At 39.5% G+C, this 19,483-nt stretch overlaps 1 protein-coding gene across 1 annotated transcript in view; it reads right to left on the reverse strand.

Moving 5' to 3' along the window:
* The window catches only part of CSMD1 (CUB and Sushi multiple domains 1), a 1,681,733-nt gene that overhangs the window by 65,368 nt on the left and 1,596,882 nt on the right, over nt 1–19,483 (reverse strand). The window contains exons 54-55 of the mRNA XM_088021297.1: nt 16,280–16,474; nt 8,808–8,981 (exon numbers count right to left, since the gene is read on the reverse strand). Coding sequence (XP_087877423.1) covers nt 8,808–8,981; nt 16,280–16,474 — 369 coding nt within the window. The remainder of the gene's footprint in view (nt 1–8,807; nt 8,982–16,279; nt 16,475–19,483) is intronic.

The raw sequence follows: 19,483 nt of genomic DNA on the forward strand, positions 1-19,483 counted from the left end.
ATGGCTTCAACCCAATAATCAACATCATTGTGGCTAGCCCCCCCAGCAATTGTGAAAAGACAACAGACAGCCCATGTTACACTTTCTTGACTGCAAGAGTCATCCTAGAAAATCTCGATCTACACCTTGCTGAAAATTTAGAAGCACCATTTCTAAAGAATATTACTAAATACCCATCTAAGAGCAATGTCAAACCAAGATGGATCCAGACTTGCATGTTATTTTGTGAAACTATATTATAAGCTCTTCATAAACATGCATCCCCAAAGATCTTACAAATAATAGAGTTGATGATCAGCTCTGTGTATCATCAAATTAACAGATCCATAGTTTCTTCCAGCTTGCTTCTTTCCTTTTCCTGTGAACAATCACATGAGACATTTCTCTCACTCTACAGTGCTTCTTTTTAATAGCGTCCCACAGGGGCCATGCCAGTGATTCAGCCACTTCCTCCTGGGTCCCCTCAGCCACTCCACTGAAACTCTAAAGTTCTCTTGGACAGACTCGTTTTCTTTCCTGGGGTCCTGGTTTCTAATATAAAAGCATGCTCTAACCTTTGCACACAGAAACGAGTTTTGACACAGACTACAGAATGAAGAGTTGGCTGAGCCTTTCTACTTTACTTGGACCATCCACTATTTTGATACCAACCACAATGAGTGAATTTGGTTCTTATTTCAACATAACTTCCCTATCGTCCTTACATTTTCATGATCTTGAATCTTTTCATTGTTCCCTGCTCATGGTGGATCTGTCCTTCACATCAGTGACCTTCACTTGTATTCCATTTGCTTAATACATCCTAGGGGAGTTGTTTTGCTGGCAAATTGAGTTTCTTGTGGAACATCTCATGTAACTGTCTCTGTTTCTTTGTGTAGTTTCCCATTTTCTCCTCATTGGAGCAATTTGTTTTTCAAAGTCAGAGTTTTGGGGATTGTTTCATTTAGGGGATGTCTCTTTTTTAAAGTTGAAGCCATGGGATTATGTCAATTATTTTCCGGATTTTTTGGAAAATATTTTTACTGACTGTCTCCATTGTCATTATAAGTAATTTTCCCTCCATGACCGTCCAGTTTACCCTCAGAGGGCCCAGAAGAACCTGAAGGTCATGCAAGATCATTCAGCTTGGTAAAAATCCAGATTTTCTGGAGATCCGTAAGCATGGAAAGGGACAAAGGAACAATTCAAATGACAAGAAATGGAAGGAAAATACTGGCAAGACTGGTAAGCAAGGGGTCTAGGAGCAGCAGAGAATGAGGGACAAGATTAGCTATGTGTAATGACTAAGGCACAAAACCCCCTTTGATGGTGTGTGCTTTGTGGTGAGGTCTATTCTTGTCCCTGGGCTCATTTAACTTCTAGTTAACCAACCAGTTCCAAATGATTGGTCAGAATTAGCAGATAGTACACAGCCTCTTTTATTCTATCTTGCTTCTGAGAAATGTAATTATAGGCAAAGTAACATAGCATTTGCTCAGATACACTAATTATATATCCTAATATTCAGAAATCTGTGTTCTAGGGTCAAACTGCCTAGGTTTAAATTCTGTTTGTGATATTGATTTTACAATGCTGGCCAAATTCTTCATTGTTCTAAGTTATTTCTCATCTATAAATAGGAGTGATAAGTACTTCCCATACATTCTTTTGTTTAATTTTACTTTACTATGTTATGTTAGTCACTATACAATACATCAAGAGTTTTTGATGTAGTGTTCCATGATTCATTGTTTTCATATAACACTCAGTTCTCCAGGCAGTAATACCCATCACCCGGCTAACCTATCCTCACCCACCAAAACCCTCAGTTTGTTTCTCAGAGTCCATCGTCTCTCATGGTTCATCTCTCCCTCTGATTCCCCGCCCCTTCATTTTCCCTTCCTTCTCCTAATGTCCTCCATGTTATTTCTTATGTTCCACAAATAAGTGAAACCATATGATAATTGACTTTCTCTGCTTGGCTTCTTTCACTTAGCATAATCTCCTCCAGTCCCATCCATGTTGAAGTAAAAGTTGGGTATTCATCCTTTCTGATGGCTGAGTAATTTTCCATTGTCTATATGGACCACATCTTCTTTATCCATTCATCTGCTGAGGGGCATCTCGGCTCTTTCTACAGTGTGGCTATTGCGGACATTGCTACTATGAACATTGGGGTGCATATGGTGCATGTGCACCTGCGTATGCTTCTATTCACTACATCCGTGTCTTTGGGGTAAATATCCAGGAGTGCAGTTGCTGGGTCATAGGGTAGCTCTATTTTTAATTTTTTGAGGCACCTCCACACTGTTTTCCAAAGTGGCTGTACCAACTTGCATTCCCACCAACAGTGTAAGAGGGTTCCCCTTTCTCCACGACCTCTCCAACATTTGTTGTCTCTTGCCTTGTTAATTTTTGCCATTCTAACTGGTGTAAGGTGGTATCTCAACGTGGTTTTTATTTGAATTTCCCTGATGGCTAATGACGATGAACATGTTTTCATGTGTCTGTTAGCCATTTGTATGTCTTCTTTGGAGAAGTGTCTGTTCATGTCTTCTGCCCATATTTTGACTTGATTATTTGTTTTTTGGGTGTTGAGTTTGAGAAGTTCTTTATAGATCTTGGATACCAGCCCTTTATCTGTAGTGTCATTTGAAAATATCTTCTCCCATTCCTTGGGTTGCCTCTTTGTTTTGTTGACTGTTTCCTTTGCTGTGCAGAAGCTTTTTATCTTGATGAAGTCTGAAAAGTTCATTTTCCCTTTTGTTTCACTAGCCTTTGGGGATGTACCTTGAAAGAAGTTGCTGTGGCTGATGTCAAAGAGGTTACTGCCTATGTTCTCCTCTAGGATTTTGATGGATTCCTGTCTCACATTGAGGTCTTTCATCCATTTTGAGTTTATCTTTGTGAATGGTGTTAGAGAATGGTCAAGTTTCATTCTTCTGCATGTGGCTGTCCAATTTTCCCAGCACCATTTATTGAAGAGACTGTCTTTTCCATTGCATATTTTTTCCTGCTTTGTCGAAGATTATTTGACCATAAAGTTGAGGGTCCATATCTGGGCTCTCTATTCTGTTCCATTGGTTTATATGTCTGTTTTTGTGCCAGTACCACGGGGTCTTGGTGATCACTGCTTTGTAATAGAGCTTGAAATCAAGCCATGATGCCCCTAGCTTTGTTTTTCTTTTTCAACATTTCCTTGGCGATTCGGGGTCTTTTCTGATTCCATACAAATTTTAGGATTATTTGTTCCAGCACTTTGAAAAATGTCATTGGGATTTTGATCAGGGTGGCACTGAAGTTATAGATTGCTCTGGGCAGCATAGACATTTTAACAAAGTTTATTTTTCTAATCCATGAGCATGGAATGTTTTTCCATCTTTTTGTGTCTTCTCAATTTCTTTCATGAGTGTTCTGTAGTTCCTAGAGTATAGATCCTTTACCTCTTTGGTTAGGTTTATTCAGAGGTATCTTATGGTTTTTGGTGCTATTGTAAATGGAATCATTTCTCTAATTTATCTTTCTACAGCTGCATTGTTAGTATATAATATAGCAACTGATTTCTGTGCATTGATTTTGTATCCTGCCACATTACTGAATTGCTGTATGAGTTCTAGTAATTTGGGGGTGGAGTCTTTTGGATTTTCCACATAAAGTATCATGTCATCTGTGAAGAGAGAGAGTTTGACTTCTTCTTTGCCAATTTGAATACCTTTTATTTATTTTTGTTGTTAGATTGCTGTTACTAGGACTTCTAGTACTATGTTGAACAATAGTGGCGAGAGTGGGCATCCTTGTCGTGTTCCCGATCTTAAGGGAAAGGCTTTCAGCTTTTCCCTATTGAGGATGATATTTATTTCCTATACATTCTGATGAAGATTCAATAAAACTGAAAAATGCATTGTACATTTTTCATTATCAATAAATAATTTCATTCAAATTATTATATCCAATAAGGCATCTAGGTAATTTTTTGACTATGGTGGTATCCACTAGCTACTTTATCAAATATCTGTGCCAGATTAAGGACTGGAGCCTCTATTCCCTTGATCTGTCTGACTATTTTAGGATTTTCTCTAGCACTGACTTTACTTCTGTTCTCCTATCTGTTTACCTTAGTGGTGTTTCTATGTGTCCCATGGACATATATTCTTACTGAGTTATACCATGTTATCTATACATTGGCATTCCATTACTCAGGAAAAGAGATACCTTTCATTGCCATATTCCATGCACAGGCACACCTCATTCCATTGTGCTTTGCAGATTTTGCATGGTTACAAAAGGAAGGTTTGTGACAACCTGGCTTTACGCAAGTACATTGGTGCCATTTTTCCAACAGAATTTGCTCACTTCGGGTACCTGGGTGGCTCAGTGGGTTAAAGGTCTGCCTTGGGCTCATGCCATGATCCAAGGGTCCTGGGATCAAGTCCCGCATCGGGCTCCCTGCTCAGCAGGGAGTCTGCTTCTCCCTCTCCCTCTGCTGCTCCCCCTCCTTGTACTCTCCCTCCCTCCCTCGCTCTCTCTCAAATAAATAAAATCTTAAAAAAAAAAGAAAAAGAATTTGCTCACTTCATGTCTCCATGTCTCATTTTAGTAATTCTGACAATATTTCAAAACTTTTCATTAGGATTATATTTGTTATAATGATCTGTGATCAGTGATCTTTGCTGTAACTCTTGTCGTTTGTTTGGAGCACCACCAACCATGCCCATGTGTGATGGTGAACTTCACTGACATGCATGTGTTCTGACTGCTCTATTCACCAGCCATTCCCCCATCTTGCTCCCTCTCCCCCAGCTGCCCTAGCCCCTTAGACACAACAGTATTAAAATTAGGCTAATAGTAACTCTGTGATGAGCTCTAAGTGTTCAAGTGAAAGAGTCACACATTTCTCACTTTAAATCAAAACTAGAAATGATTAAGCTTACTGAGGAAGGAATGTGGAAAACCTTGATAGGCCAAAAGTGAGGACTCTTGTGCCGAACAGTTTGCCATATTGTGAATGCAAACAAAAAACCCTTGAAAAAATTAAAAATGCAACTCCAATGAGCACACAAATAATAATAATAAAATGAAACAGCCTTATGCTGATATGGAGAAAGTTCTAGTGGTCTGGACAGAAGAAAAAAACAGTCACAATGTTACCTTAAGCCAAAACCTGATCCATACAAGGCCTGAGTTCTCAATTCTATGAAGGCTGAAAGAGGTAAGGAAGCTGCAAAAGAAACGTACGAAGTTAGCAGAGGTTGGTTAGTGGGTTTAAAGAAAGAAGCCGTCTCCATAACATGAAAGGACAAGGGGAGGTAGCAGGTGTTGAGGGAGAAGCTGAAGCAAATCATCCAGAAGATCTAGCTCAGAGAATTCAGGAAAGTAGCTACACTCAACAACAGATTTTCAGTGTAGACAAAACAGCCTTCTGTTGGAGGAAGATGCCATCTAGGACTTTCGTAGCTGGAGAGACGTCAATGTCTGGCCTCAAAGCTTCAAAGGACAGCCTGACTCTCTTGTGAGGGCCTAATGCAGCTCGTGACTCTAAGTGGAAGCCAATGCCCACGTACCATTCTGAAAATCCTAGGGTGCTTCAGAATCATGCTTAATCTGCTCTGCCTATACTCTGTAAATAGAAAACACAGCCTGGATGACAACACAACTGTCTACAACATGGTTTACTGAATATTGTAAACCCACTGTTGAGATCTAATGCTCAGAGAAAAAGATTCCCTTCAAAATATTGCTGCTCACTGATAATGCACCTGGCCACCCAAGAGTTCTGATGGAGACGGACAATGAGATTAATGTGGTTTTCATGTCTGCTAACACAGCATCTATCCTGTAGCCCATGATCAAGGAATCATTTCAACTTTCAAGTCTTATTATTGAAGAAATGCATTTCATAAGGCTATAGATGCCATAGATGGTGATTCCTCTCATGGATCTGGGCAAAGTAAATTGAAAACCCTCCAGGAAGAATTCTCCATTCTAGATGCCATGAAGAACATTTGTGATTCATGGGAAGGGCTCAAAATATCAATACAAATATGAGTTTGGAAGAAGTGGATTCCAGCCCCCATGGATGACTTTAAGGGTTCAAGACTTCATGGAGGAAGTAACCACAGATGGGGTGGAAAGAGCCAGAGAATGAGAATCAGAAGTGGATCCTGCAGATGGGACTGCACTGCTGTGCTCTCAGGATCAAACTTGAACAGATGAGGAGTTGCTTCTTGTGGATGAGCAAAGAAAGTGGTTTCTTAGGATGGAATCCATTCCTGGTGAAGATGCTATGAAGACTGTTGAAATGCCAACAAAGGATTTGGACCATTACATAAACTGAGTTGATAAGGCAGCAGCAGTGTTTGAGAAGGCTGACTCCAATGTGAAAGAAGTTCTACAGGGGTAGAATGCTATCAAACAGTATTGTATGCTACAGAGAAACTTTTTGTGAAAGAAGGGTCAATCAATGCAGCAAACTTCAGTGTTGTCTTATTTAAAAAAAAAAAATTGCCACAGCCATCCCAACTTAAGCAACCACCACCCTGATCAGCCATCAGCCATCAATACTGAAGCAAGACCCTCCACGAGCAAAAAGATTACAACTCACTGAAAGCTCAGGTGGTGGTTAGCATTTTTGAGCAGTAAAGTATTTTTTAATTATGGTATACACATTTTTTAGACAATGCTATTGTACATTAATAGACTACAGTATAGTGTAAACATAACTCTTATATGCAGTGGGAAACAAAAATTCATTGGACTTACTTTACTGTGATATTTGCTTTATCATGGTGGTCTGGAACCAAATCCACAATATCTCCAAGGTAGGAGTATATTATGAATTAAATTTTCAAGTCTCAGTAGTAGCTGTGAAACCATATATACTGACTTCTGTTTACTCATTGGTTTATAAACATATGTGGCTGTGTCATATCTAATACTGTTCTACTAGTTTTTCTTTAAGATTCTTTGCCTCTTCCAATTTCATTATTCCTTATATTCCAGATCCAGGTTCTAGAACACTAATGTTTTATACATTATTGTCCAGATGTACTTACTCTTTTTTTTTAAGATTTTTTTATTTATTTGACAGAGAGACACAGCGAGAGGGAACACAAGCAGGGGGAGTGGGAGAGGGAGAAGCAGGCTTCCGGCGGAGCAGGGAGCCCGACGCAGCGCTTGATCCTCATGACCTGAGCCGAAGGCAGACACTGAACGACTGAGCCACCCAGGTCCCCCAGATGTACTTACTCTTTACCTTCAGTTTAAATTCCTTCTGAACACTCCCTCTCCCAAAAGGTTCTAAGACATACTGCATCACACTGGAGCCACACTTTTGGGCACCTTGGCCCCACCCACCGTGCAATATGTTGCTCATTCTTTCTATTTCAAAGTCCTACCTTCAGTCAGAAGATACCATAGAAAAGGTGAAGGCTTATTCAGGATCAGTAAGACTCCAGCAGACCCCATGATAGAACAGTTTCAAAAAATGAACGTGCCCCTCAAACTCCCTGAGGCAACAATAACCCTCTTACCTAATGAGGTTTTAGTCAGCAACACAGCCCTAATCAAATGTAAATTGTCACTGCTTTCCATCATCACAATCATACCACAGATGTAAATTTCTTAGATCACCTGATTCCCCTCTATGGTGCTAATGTTACTGATGAGAACCAAGAAGATCTACCCCAATGCAGCGCAGCCTTAAGGAGGGTGGTATTCAATGACCAGACACCCCATAAGAACGTTTCGGATGAACAATCTCAGAAGCACTAGCGACTCTCAATGCAAAGCACCACACATAGTCCAAGGAAATTTCATGGTCTATGGAAAACCACATTTAACCACACCCAACAAGAATATATGTGTACACACAAAGTAGTATGCTAGCAGCTTTCATGTAGGGATGACAGTGATTTCAAGAGAGCAGGTGCCATTTTATGGATAAGAGTGAGAAACTCCTTTTGTTGGTTGATTTTCTCTGGAATTACTACTTTTAAGTTTCACTCTCTCTCTGTTCCCCTCCCCCCGCAATTCTCCTGAGTATTTCTTCGAATTACCTCAAGTAAAAAGAACACATTTTCCTATTCAAAATTTACTGGTCCTGGCTTCAGTCCTGAAGTGATTTCCAGCCCACAGAGAGTCAGAGGCTTAAGCTTTCCAGTTTCAATAGCTTTTGAGTGATTACAAAATTACTGAGATCCCAGAAAGAAGTCAAAAGGGCAAAAAACAGTTAACATATTTTACAAATTACTTGGAGACCTACAGGAGCATTATAAATCAGTATACTTTAAGCTGCCTATTCAACAATTTCCTTATGTTTATTCACAAAAGATTTTTTCAATGAAAAAAATTTTCCACTCAATTTTTTTAAATTAGCATGCAGAAAAATTTCACCTTGGGGCAAAAGAAGAACAAGTTATTGTATGTACGTTCCATTTGAAATAATTCACTGTATTTACGTTGATTGATCTTCCACTTACTGACACAATTTTTAAAGTTTTAAAAGATAAAGTGCATCATATTTTTGAATATCATGTTTGTGTGTCCTAAAATCCTGATGACATTAAGTGCAGTGATATCCTCAGCACTCTGTAAAATAGTGTTTAAGTCACTTAAGGCAATAAGTGACTTTCGTTTATTGGTCAAATTAAAAAAAAAAATCCTTTCAGCTACTTACAAAAGAAGTCCCAGTGTGAAGTGGAGTGCTGAAGCCTGAGGGAGGATTTAGTTGTGGGAGCATTTATAGCAAGAAGTGTTAGGCTTTACCCAACCATACTGTATTTTTAAGGCTTATGTGAATGAAAGAAGTGCCAGATGATAGATGAATTTACCCAGACATCGTGTTTCCGTGCCACTCCAGAGTCCGTTGGCTAAGCATTCTCTGACGTGAGACCCCACAAGGGTGTAGCCAGTGTTGCACGTAAATATGGCCGTGGCCCCATAGACTGTCAGTGTACCAATCTTGTTACCATTTGGGGGAAAGGAGAGTGTTCCACAGGAGATCACTAGAAGGAAAACAGAAAGCGAATATTATTTCAAGTCCATGGATTATTCTTTTGCTCAAAAATGACAAAATCTTCAGTCCCAATGTTTATTAGGGACAGGGATGTCTGCTTAGGGTTGGGTAGGTCAACCACATAGAAAGCTTAATTTTCCTTCTCTTACACCTTTGAAATGAAGATGTGAGCATTTAGAGCAGATTATAAAACTGTGCAGTGTATAGACATCCCACAAGCAGGCCAGTCAAACGCGTGGGCTCCCTGCCCACCCTCCTGTGTGCAGCAGCCGGGAGAATGACATGGCAGGTTCTGGACACGGGTGTGGCCTTTGGGAATTAAGGAACGAGAATGAACTTCCACAAGTCAATTAACTGCCGCACAAAACTGAAGATGCTCGCTCCAATGGAAGGCTTGCATTCACCGTTTCTTTCATTGACTTGCATGATTTGTTGGGATTGAGAGTTGCATAAAAATGCTGACTATGCGGCCATGTGGAGCCTTTCTTTCCTTTTTTTTTTTAAAGATTTTATTTATTTATTTGACACAGAGAGAGACAGACAGAGATCATGAGAGGGGAGGAGGGTCAGAGGGAGAAGCTGGGTCCCCGCTGAGCAGGGAGCCCGATGTGGGACTCGATCCCAGGACCCTGGAATCATAACCTGAGCCAAAGGAAGACGCTTAACTCACTTAGCCACCCAGGCGTCCCCGAGCCTTTCTGAAAATTAAAAAAAATACAAAATCCAGGCCTTCAGTCGTTGTAGCTGGGGTGACTATGCCCCCATGTACATCTATTTTCCCAGCATGATCATTAACAGGGTCCACTTTCAACAAGATGACTCCAGTTGGGGAGATAGAATTAATGATCGCTTTCATTATTTACCCTTATTGCACCACCCAACTCCCCACATTCCAAACCCAGAAACGTTTGAGCAAAAAATGTCCATGGAATCTGAGGGGAAGAAGAAACCACAAAGTCATCGAGGCCAACTGCACCACAGGGGCTTATGTGCGTCCCACACACATAAGAACCAAGGGTTTGAAGCTCACTCTAAGAGCACAAGGGAGTTCCCGCTGCACTGAGTTATTCGCAAGGGGCTTAGGGCAAAGGTGGCAAGTAGCTAACAATACCAAGCCCTATTAATAGTAAACTGATCAGAGGTGGTAAGACAGCGATTCAGAACACAGAGCTGGCTGCGGGCTACTCAGGTTCAAAGGTGCCTTGCCATTGCCTCCTCCAAGTCCCTGGGCTCTCATTATCTCCTCTCTCAAGGGTTGAGAGCAATGCCTGCCACACAGAGTTGTGCACTGGATTCAAAGAGAGGACACATGCAAACAGCAAAGCCATGCCTTGCACGGGGCCTGGGCTCAGTCAGGGTTAACTAGCGCAAAGCAGACCTGGGACCCAGTCTGTGAACTGACTCAGTGTGAACACCTTCACTGATAGTTTGAGTGAAGACAGAGTTTATGGGCGTGCTGTTTAGACCAGTCTTTTGCACTGGGGCCGATCTTACTCTGAGGTGTCGTGACTGTGGTACCTTTTCAAGCAGACAGACACAGCCAGGTGGTATGTGTTCTAGGGGGATTGTTCACCGAGAATTCGGAAAATTCAGCTCCAGAGGAGGTTGTGATCAGAACGTTACTGTTGTTGATTTACTAGTTTCTGGGGTCCCTAAACTCTTATGGGGTTACATCTCATGCATTTAGTAATATTGTTAACATGTCTGCTGTACCAAATGTTAATGAATTCCAAGTGTTAATTTAATTTAATTTATTTTTTTTTTTACGATTTATTATGAACTTTCAATTAAGTTTTTCCCTAACACACTATGAACTTCACCTTGAGTTATGGTATTTAAAGTTCCATGCATAGCCATTTAGGATAATTGGGCCGTGTTTTGAAACTTCTGCATGGGTCAGAAAAGTGTTAACCAGCAATGAATTCTGAGCACATGTCCTCAGAGGTGTTGACGCATCTTCAGTGGAAAGACTAGCAGAAAGGCTCACTCTGCTTTGTTTCTGCCCCATTCTTTCAGCCTCTGTTAAAAATACCCAGGGAATGAATATATTTTAGGTCTGTCCTCCACTAAGGTTCACTAGACTGTAAAGAAGAGCTAATGGAGCAAACTTTTAGCTTTTCAGCAGCTGAATAATGGGGCCTCAGATGGTAGAGTTTCAGTTGGCAGGAAACCCAATACATTAATGAAGATAGCAGCACTAATTTGGAAAAGCTACCCTAATTGAAAGGGAGAACTCCCCAACACAGTCTCACTCACACACACACACACACACACACACACATACACACATACACACACACACGCTTTGTCAAACACCCAAGGTAAAGCCTCATTTCCATGTTCCTTTCTCCCCTCAAGTTTTCAAAATGAATTGCCTCTTTCCCTTCCATTAAAGACATATTCATGCACACAGTCTAAAGTACCTCCTCTGAGTTGTCAAAGTGTGAATCACACACAGAGGATGCTCAGCTGAAGGCATGCCACCTGCCCCCCAGCTCTGCCCTGACATGCTGTGCCTACTGTATTCTCTCACTGTTTCCAGGGACGGCAAGCCATGTGTCTCTCCCCACCCGCCAAGGGAATCCTCCTTCTTCTTGTCTTCAGTTCCAAGAGTACACTCATTTTGAAAACCTTGACTTTGAAAAAAAATCATATTGTGACATAGCATTTCTCATGCCTGTAGGGCCAGCATTCCTATCAGAAATACGGATATTATTAGGGAGTGTGGCAAATAAATATAAGGTCAAGAGTAGGGACTTTCAAATACATTCTATCTGAAAAAGGCCTACTGAACATGCAAGGTCAAAGGATACATGATCCTTTGTAACTCTGTGAAGGCATGCTGCGTAGACCACAGTCTGGATTGACTGTCTTAAGCCTGGAGGAATGAAGCCAAGAAGCCTGGATATAAGTCAACAAGAAGGCCTTGCTCAAAGTGAAAATATTCAAACATGCGATCAGCTGCCCCTGGGCTCATGAGTGCCCCTAGGTTATTTAATGCCAACCGGGCATTTACTTGTGAGTACATTATGAAGAAAATTCAAATTTAGGTTGCTCTGAATGATGATCAATGTCCACTCCAATATAGAATGGAGTGAGAATGTTCTTTCTGTAGTTTCTTAGGACAGATGAAGCAGGGTGATGGACAAATACTCCCATGTGCTTGCTGTGTGCATGAATCCATTTTTAATGGAAGGGGAAAAAAGCAAATAAAGAATTCATTTTAAAAACTTAATGATCATCCAGGTGCACCCCCAGTTACAAATAGAAGGTTATCAAAGACTGACCTGCCTACTTCACCATTTGATCCAGGTCTAATTTAAGAGAACTCTTTAAATTAGCAGTTAGGAAGGAGCCACAGTCCAGAATTCAGGCTGTGCTCTCTGAATATCTACAATATAACGAAATCCTGGTGTAGCGCTGTCTGTGAGTTGCATATAAATTTAAAATGCAAAGATGGTTTCTTTTTGATTCATGGATTTCTGTGATAACTACTTTTCTTTTTTTATAAATATTTTTCTTACTTTTTTAAAGCAACAAGTCAAACAATAAAGAAATGTAACAAGAAGAAAGCAATATCCTCCCCCTTTGATGTAGTCCTTGTACTAGGGAGATATACGGACACCCTGGAGATGGAACTTTAATCTGCTGTTCTTGTCTCTTTAGGGATAATCACTGGAAGTTGGTTCTTCTGAAAGAGAGTGACTGCAAAGCTCACAGTTTCATGGTGGGACTAGGTCTCCTGCCTTCTTCACCTGGGTTTGGTCTCAGGTAGCCTGGAGTTAGGATAACACAAACCCTTCAAAAAGTATTCTACTTCCAGGATTCAGATAGGGTTTTTCTGAGTGTATGTTGGCAAGGTAGGGAAATAGGAGATAAATGTAATTTAAGCATTTTAAATATAAAATAAAATGAAAATGTGTTATATAGCAAGAATGAACTAAAACATACCTTTATTTTTATTTTCTTATAGAGCCCAGAAAATATCGTATACATGTTAAGGCTCTAAATTTTTTCACTTTATTTTTGATAATAATTAGTCATTACTGTTTATTGAAAAATGGTATCATGGTAAGGTGTAATTATCTTATTGTTATTTCAAATAAATGAATAATGATTTTTTCCATTTAAATTTAAATGAATTAATATAAACACATTAAAATAATTCTTGATTTGAATTTGTGTTAAAAATTTTAAAAAGGTCTTTGGGATCTAGTGGACAGCAGAGTTCAAAGATAGTACCCTAAGATTTCTGCTCCCTGGTGTAAAATCCTCTCCCCTTGGTGTAGGCAGAACCATGATGAGGTTGTGAATGTTTTCTTTGAGCTAATCAACACGGGATTATCTGTTGGGACTGACCTGGTGAAGGAGCCCTTAAAGGAACTGAGTCCTTTCTGGAGCCAGAGATTTGAATTACCAGAGTGCCTGGAGGGATGGGCAGTGCATTGGAAAGAGCTACACATGGCCTCCTGGGGCTGAGGGCATTTCCTAGTCCACAATCAGCAACAGTGTGAGGTCAGCCCTAAATTGCATGGACACGAATTCCATCAACAAACAGTGTGGCCCATCTTCCCCCAGTTGGGGCTCCAGATAAGGACACAGCCAATACCTTGATCTCAACCTTCAGCAGAAGACCCAGCTAAAAAGTGGCAAACATCTGCCCCTAGAAACTCTGACATAACAAATCTGTGTTGTTTTACATTGTATTTTAATGATTCTATAGCAACAGAAATGAAGACAGGTCCTCAACAGTGTTTAACACTATGAGATGCCTGGGATGAATGACCTTGAGAACCACTACTGTCCAAGAGGCTGGGGTATATGTCCCATAGAGGTTTATAGAATGGCATCAGTGAGGGGGTTTCTAGGCTTGTGTTCTCTGGAATCACTTCCAGAACACTGCAACCAAAGAGAGGACTGGGGAGGGGGAGGTGAAGACTGCTGAGTTTTCAGATCACACCACAATTTGAACACAATGTTAGGCATTGTGATATCTCATTGACACATCAATGTTCTGAAACGAGTAGAACACCTTTGATACTCTCTTTTGTTAGTACAAAACTTAAAAAAAATCAGTAGAGATATAAATTGATCAAAAATATCCGTATCAAGTCTTTTGGGGGAAAGAAAACAGAAAAAATTCAGTTTGGTCACAAAAGTGATGATAGGCTTGGTGTCAGCTTTCTCTACCCACTGATAACATGAACAACATGAAGCATACCCCTGGGCACATAAGTGGGTATCTAACACCATTTTCCACCAAAAGCGCTCCTTGGAGAATGGCTGATTCTATGTTTAGGCCAGAAAAAAAGAAAAAAAACCTCAGGATGAACATAAAACATCCTGTCTTTATGAGAAAACAGGGACAACCTCAAAGACATTAGAAGGACAAGATGGAGTCAGGTAAAAGGGACTCTCTCTGGCCACACTGTGATGATGTGAACTACCAACCTGGATAAAAAATAAATAAAATAAAATAAAAACACACACAAATAGCAAGCAATGACTTCATGGACCTCCCTGACTCTGGACAAGGCCACATATCCATGATGACATTCAAGAGAGACAAGTAACAAAGTGTGATATAACAACTCATGCCACGCAAGGCCAGTCAATGAACAGCTGACAATTTATGAAAAACATCTGTGTGCTAAGTCGGTAGGAGATATCCCCACACACATGGATTTCTGGCTTTTGTTCCTGGACCAAACTCAGTATTCAATCACCAGATTGAAGTCTATTAGAGTCAGAAGGACAGACTTTCTAGAATTTCAGAAGGATGGAGAGAAAAACACAATTTGTGGATGGTAGAACCCCAGTGTTGCTTTCTTCCACCCAAAAGAAGGTGGAAACTTGCTGCTAAGGAGGTTGGTTCAACAATCAGGAAGGCCTGGTTTTGTAAATACTCTTCTAAATATAAGTCTTCTTATAAGTGTCAGTTCTGGAATGGAGATTTAAGCCTTTAGTATAAAGTGTGGGGCATAGCAAATATCCACGTGACACAATCCTGCCCTTGTGCCCCAGACAGCTAGAGAGATGAGCAAAAACTAGACTGGACTGTTGCATCCACAGAAGTGAACTTCCCACTCCCAAGAAGTTAATGTGTGCCTATTTTTAAGACTCTGATTCAGTTCAAAACTGACAAAAAGGGTGTTGGCTAGAAAGGTCTGAGATAGGCAAAAGGTAGAGGCTCCCAAATCTTTCTCCTCCAGTCTCCTTGCTGATCTTAATTACTGAGTCTCTGAATCACAGCACTGAGCTTCACATTGGGTGCCTTTGAGGATGATGGGAATGGGTGTGGGAAGGGGGGATGCACTAACTCAGATGGAGGGGAACACAGAGGAAATACACTATGAGTTCAATGACCAGATGCGTCAAACCAGGACATTTGTGAGAATGACCAGGAACCATTAATAATTACTCTGGAAAACAGACTTCAGGCAGTTTGGGGACCTAGGGGTGCTGTCCACCTTGACTATAAGTGAGCCCCTGAAGTTCACCGACCCTCCCTAATTTATCTTTGTGTTCTTGGTGAAGAGCTTAATATATGTTTATTACCATTGGTTCTATTAAAAGTTGAATTAGAATGACCATATCAAAGGCAGCAAAGCATTAATTCTTCGGTCCTTTTCTGGTTTTATTCTGGTTTATTCTTACAAAGTTGTGTGTTTTATACATTTGACACTGGTCTAACTACTTGATTTGTGCATGATAATTTCCCATGAACAACCTGCTAAAGAGTGTGTGTTAAATATATCAGAATCAAATAGTGCTCTGAACAACACTAATATTGTCTTATTTTTCTATTTATTCATATTTATTATGAAACCCACTCACAGGCTTAACCACTTATCTTGTACCTATGAGAATAATAATCTCCCTTTTCAAGACAGTCATTATTTGAGCATACAATATCTTTAGCATAAATACTATTTCCCACGATCCTAATTAGAAGTTTTGAATAGTCAGTGCATGGAATAAGAGTTATCTTTTTAGACATAGGCCTGGATCTGTTTTTAGCTGATTTGAATATTTGAATATTCTAATATTTTAAAGTATATAAAATGCAATCATTAATAAGGAAAAGACAACATTCAACATTTAATCCAGCAGTCAGGTTTTAAGCACGTCACATAAAAATCCATATTCATCATTATAATGACAAGAAATACCATTTGGTTATATTATTAATCTATAGGGCTTACAGGGGTGGGTTAAAAGGTGGTTGCCAGTGATGTCAATCATTCAGAATGGCTATGTTATCTGGTAAGGGTACCCGCCACTCACCTCGACATCTGGGCCTCTCTTCGCCTATGCTCCAAGTTCCGTTAGCTTGGCACTGTAGCAGCCTCGGGCCCTCTAGGCAATAACCGGGACTGCAGCTGAGCACTACCTGAGAACCATACTCATTCAACGATCCTGAAACCAGTCTCCAGGTGACGTGATCTGAGAGCTGAGCTTCAATGCTGGGACAAGTTACCGCTAGAAAAGAAACATACTTAACATCACCATTTTTTTTTCTCAAGGGATCAGATCATGTTTGCTTTTAATGGTAAGACCCTTCTATACGAAACTGATCTTGCTGTGCAAAACAGAAGCCATTACCTATTATTTCAAGTACTTTTCTCTACTACCTAGTCACAGAGGGACAATCATGGATATAAAATGGCCTTGATAGCCTCATTGCAAGGGCATTGATGATCTTGCAGTGAAATTGTGATATAAAGGGCAAAATCACCCACACAAACTTGCACAGTATATTTGGGTGGAAAATCTTCATCAGATAAACGAGCACATGCATAGAAAAATATTACATATAATTTGTCTCCATTTCCTCTGAGAAACTTGGAATAGAATTGAGCAATTGAAAACCAGCTTGGACACATTAGAAAATAGGATGCCCTCATTCCCTTCCTCCCTATGAAACACACCTATATAATACATTCTGTATGTTACTGGATTTATACACACACAGCTTTTATATGCATACTGCATTAATACTGCACAGATAAATGTTTAATAGATCTCAAAGGAGACAATCTTTTCCTGTTCTTAGGAGAAAGCCTAGAATGACACTAACTACTTAATAAAGAGCAGTAGCTACAAATATAACAATGGTGATAATAGCAAAGGGTTTTTTTAATTGGTCTTGCCATTCTCCTGGAGTGGGCTTCAAGGGATCTGCAAATATGCTGAAAATATATGTAAAATTTAATGTTTGTGAGTGTATATTTTCTGAAAGTTACAATAATATTTGAAATGAATTTTACCAAGTTAGAACTCCACTTCTTCAAATATGAACATCCATCACAGTAAATCATCTTCAGAATTGACCCCACAGATTAATTTATTGAGCCTGGAAGATGTAGCTAGAGAAACCATAGCTTTTTCAGAATGATATTAATAAATAATTCTATTTATTTAAAAGTAAATTGAAAAGTAAATTCTATACAAGTTTATTGTAACTGAATTAGGCATATCCAAATGTAACAAAAATCTCCTTGACTCTTCTATCAGTAAGTTACCAATACGATGTGCAAATAAACTGAAAAAAAGGACTTTTTGTATTATTATGATAATATCAATGAGGTTTAAAATGTGAAAAAGATTTGCTAATTTAAAAGTAATCCTTAGATCTATTTCTCTTAAATATTTTTAAATAAAATGATTATCCAAAATTTATATGGATTCAAAATGGATATTCAAAAGTCCTACATGTGAGACTGAAAACCATAAAAATCCTAGAAGAAAAGACAGGCAATAATTTCTTTGACATCGGCTGTGGAAACATTTTTCTAGATATGTCGCGTTGGCAAGAGAAGCAAAAGCAAAATTAAACTATTGGGACTGCACCAAAATAAAAAAGCTTCTGCACAGCAGAGGAAACCATCAACAAAACCAAAAGACAACCTACTGATTGGGAGAATATATTTGCAAAAGATACACCCAATAAGACATTAATATACAAACTATATAAAGAACTTATATGACTGAACACCAAATCACCCAGTTAAAAAATGGGCAGATGACCTGAATAGACACTATTCCAGTGAAGATTATAGAGGGCCAACAGACGTATGAAAAGATGCTCAACATCACTTACCATCAGGGAAATACAAGTCAAAACCACCATGAAATACCACATCACATCTGTCAGAATGGCTAGAATCAAAAACTCAAGAAACAACAAATGTCGGTCGGGCTGTGGAGAAAGGGGAACCCTCATGCACTGTTGATGGGAATGCAGATTTCAGTCACTCTGGAAAACAGCACGGAGTTCCCTCAAAAAGTCAAAAACAGAATTACCATTTACTCCAGTAATTCCACTACTGGGGATTTAACCAAAGGAAACACAAACACTAATTTGAAAAGATACATGCTCCTCTGTGCTTATTGCAGAATTATTTACTATAGTCAAGAATCTGGAAGCAGCCCAAGTGTCCATCAATGGATGAATGAATAAAGACGCTGTGTATGTGTACACACACACACACACACACACACACACACACACACACACACACACACGATGGAATATTACTCAGCCATAAAAAAGAATAAAATCTTGCCATTTGCAATGACATGGATGGAACTAGAGGGTATTATGCTAAGTGAAATAAGTCACTCAGAGAAAGACAAATAGCATCTGATTTCACTCATATGTGGAATTTAAGAAACAAAACCAATGAACAAAGAAAAAAGAGACAACCACACTCTTACATATAGAAACAAAGTGGGTGGTCGTCAGAGGGCAGGTGGGTGGAAGATGGGGGAGAATGGGTGAAGGGGATTAAGGGCACACTTATGGTGATGAGTACTGAGTAAGGTATAGAATTGTTGAATCACCATATTGTATACCCGCAACTAATATAACACTGTGTGTTAATTATCACTAAATAAAAAAAAATATATGGATATTTAAGCATTCTACCTAATGATACAAGTAAGAATTTTCTCTAACTGTAATACCTTTAGAATTCCAGGCAGGAAAGCGATTTCTGAAAAGTCTTTAGTGCCTATAACCTTGTAAATCCATAACTCAGCTTCAGTCCCAATGCCTATTTCAAATAAAATTCATTTCATTTCGCCAAGAAGGGTGCTTCTAAAATGGACTTGATTGTTTTCAGTTGCCTGAACTAACTCTTACAAGCTCTGCTTCAGCCAGGAAGGATCCAATGGGGCATGCCCAGTGGAATCGGTCGTTTTCTTGGAGGTAATATTACTACAGTGGTGATCTGCAAATTCTGGATGATTACCTCTTCCTTTGTGAAAATGCTATTAGGTTTGCTTTGCAATTATCTGATTCTGGTTTAATTGTTGGCTTGAATCTCTTTCTCCCTGGCAGGCTATAAGCTCTTTCACTGTTTACACTGTCTTTTCACATTTTTTCCTTGAGTATAATGTTTGCCCTTAAACAGGTGCTGATGACATATTTATAAATATGTGTGTGTGTGTGTGTGTGTGCACTTCTACTTTGGAAAATAATGTACT

This window comes from Eumetopias jubatus, unplaced genomic scaffold, assembly GCF_037043125.1.
Source record: "Eumetopias jubatus isolate StellerSeaLion01/CBP00866 unplaced genomic scaffold, mEumJub1_p1.0 scaffold_2, whole genome shotgun sequence".
Taxonomy (NCBI): Eukaryota; Metazoa; Chordata; class Mammalia; order Carnivora; family Otariidae; genus Eumetopias; species Eumetopias jubatus.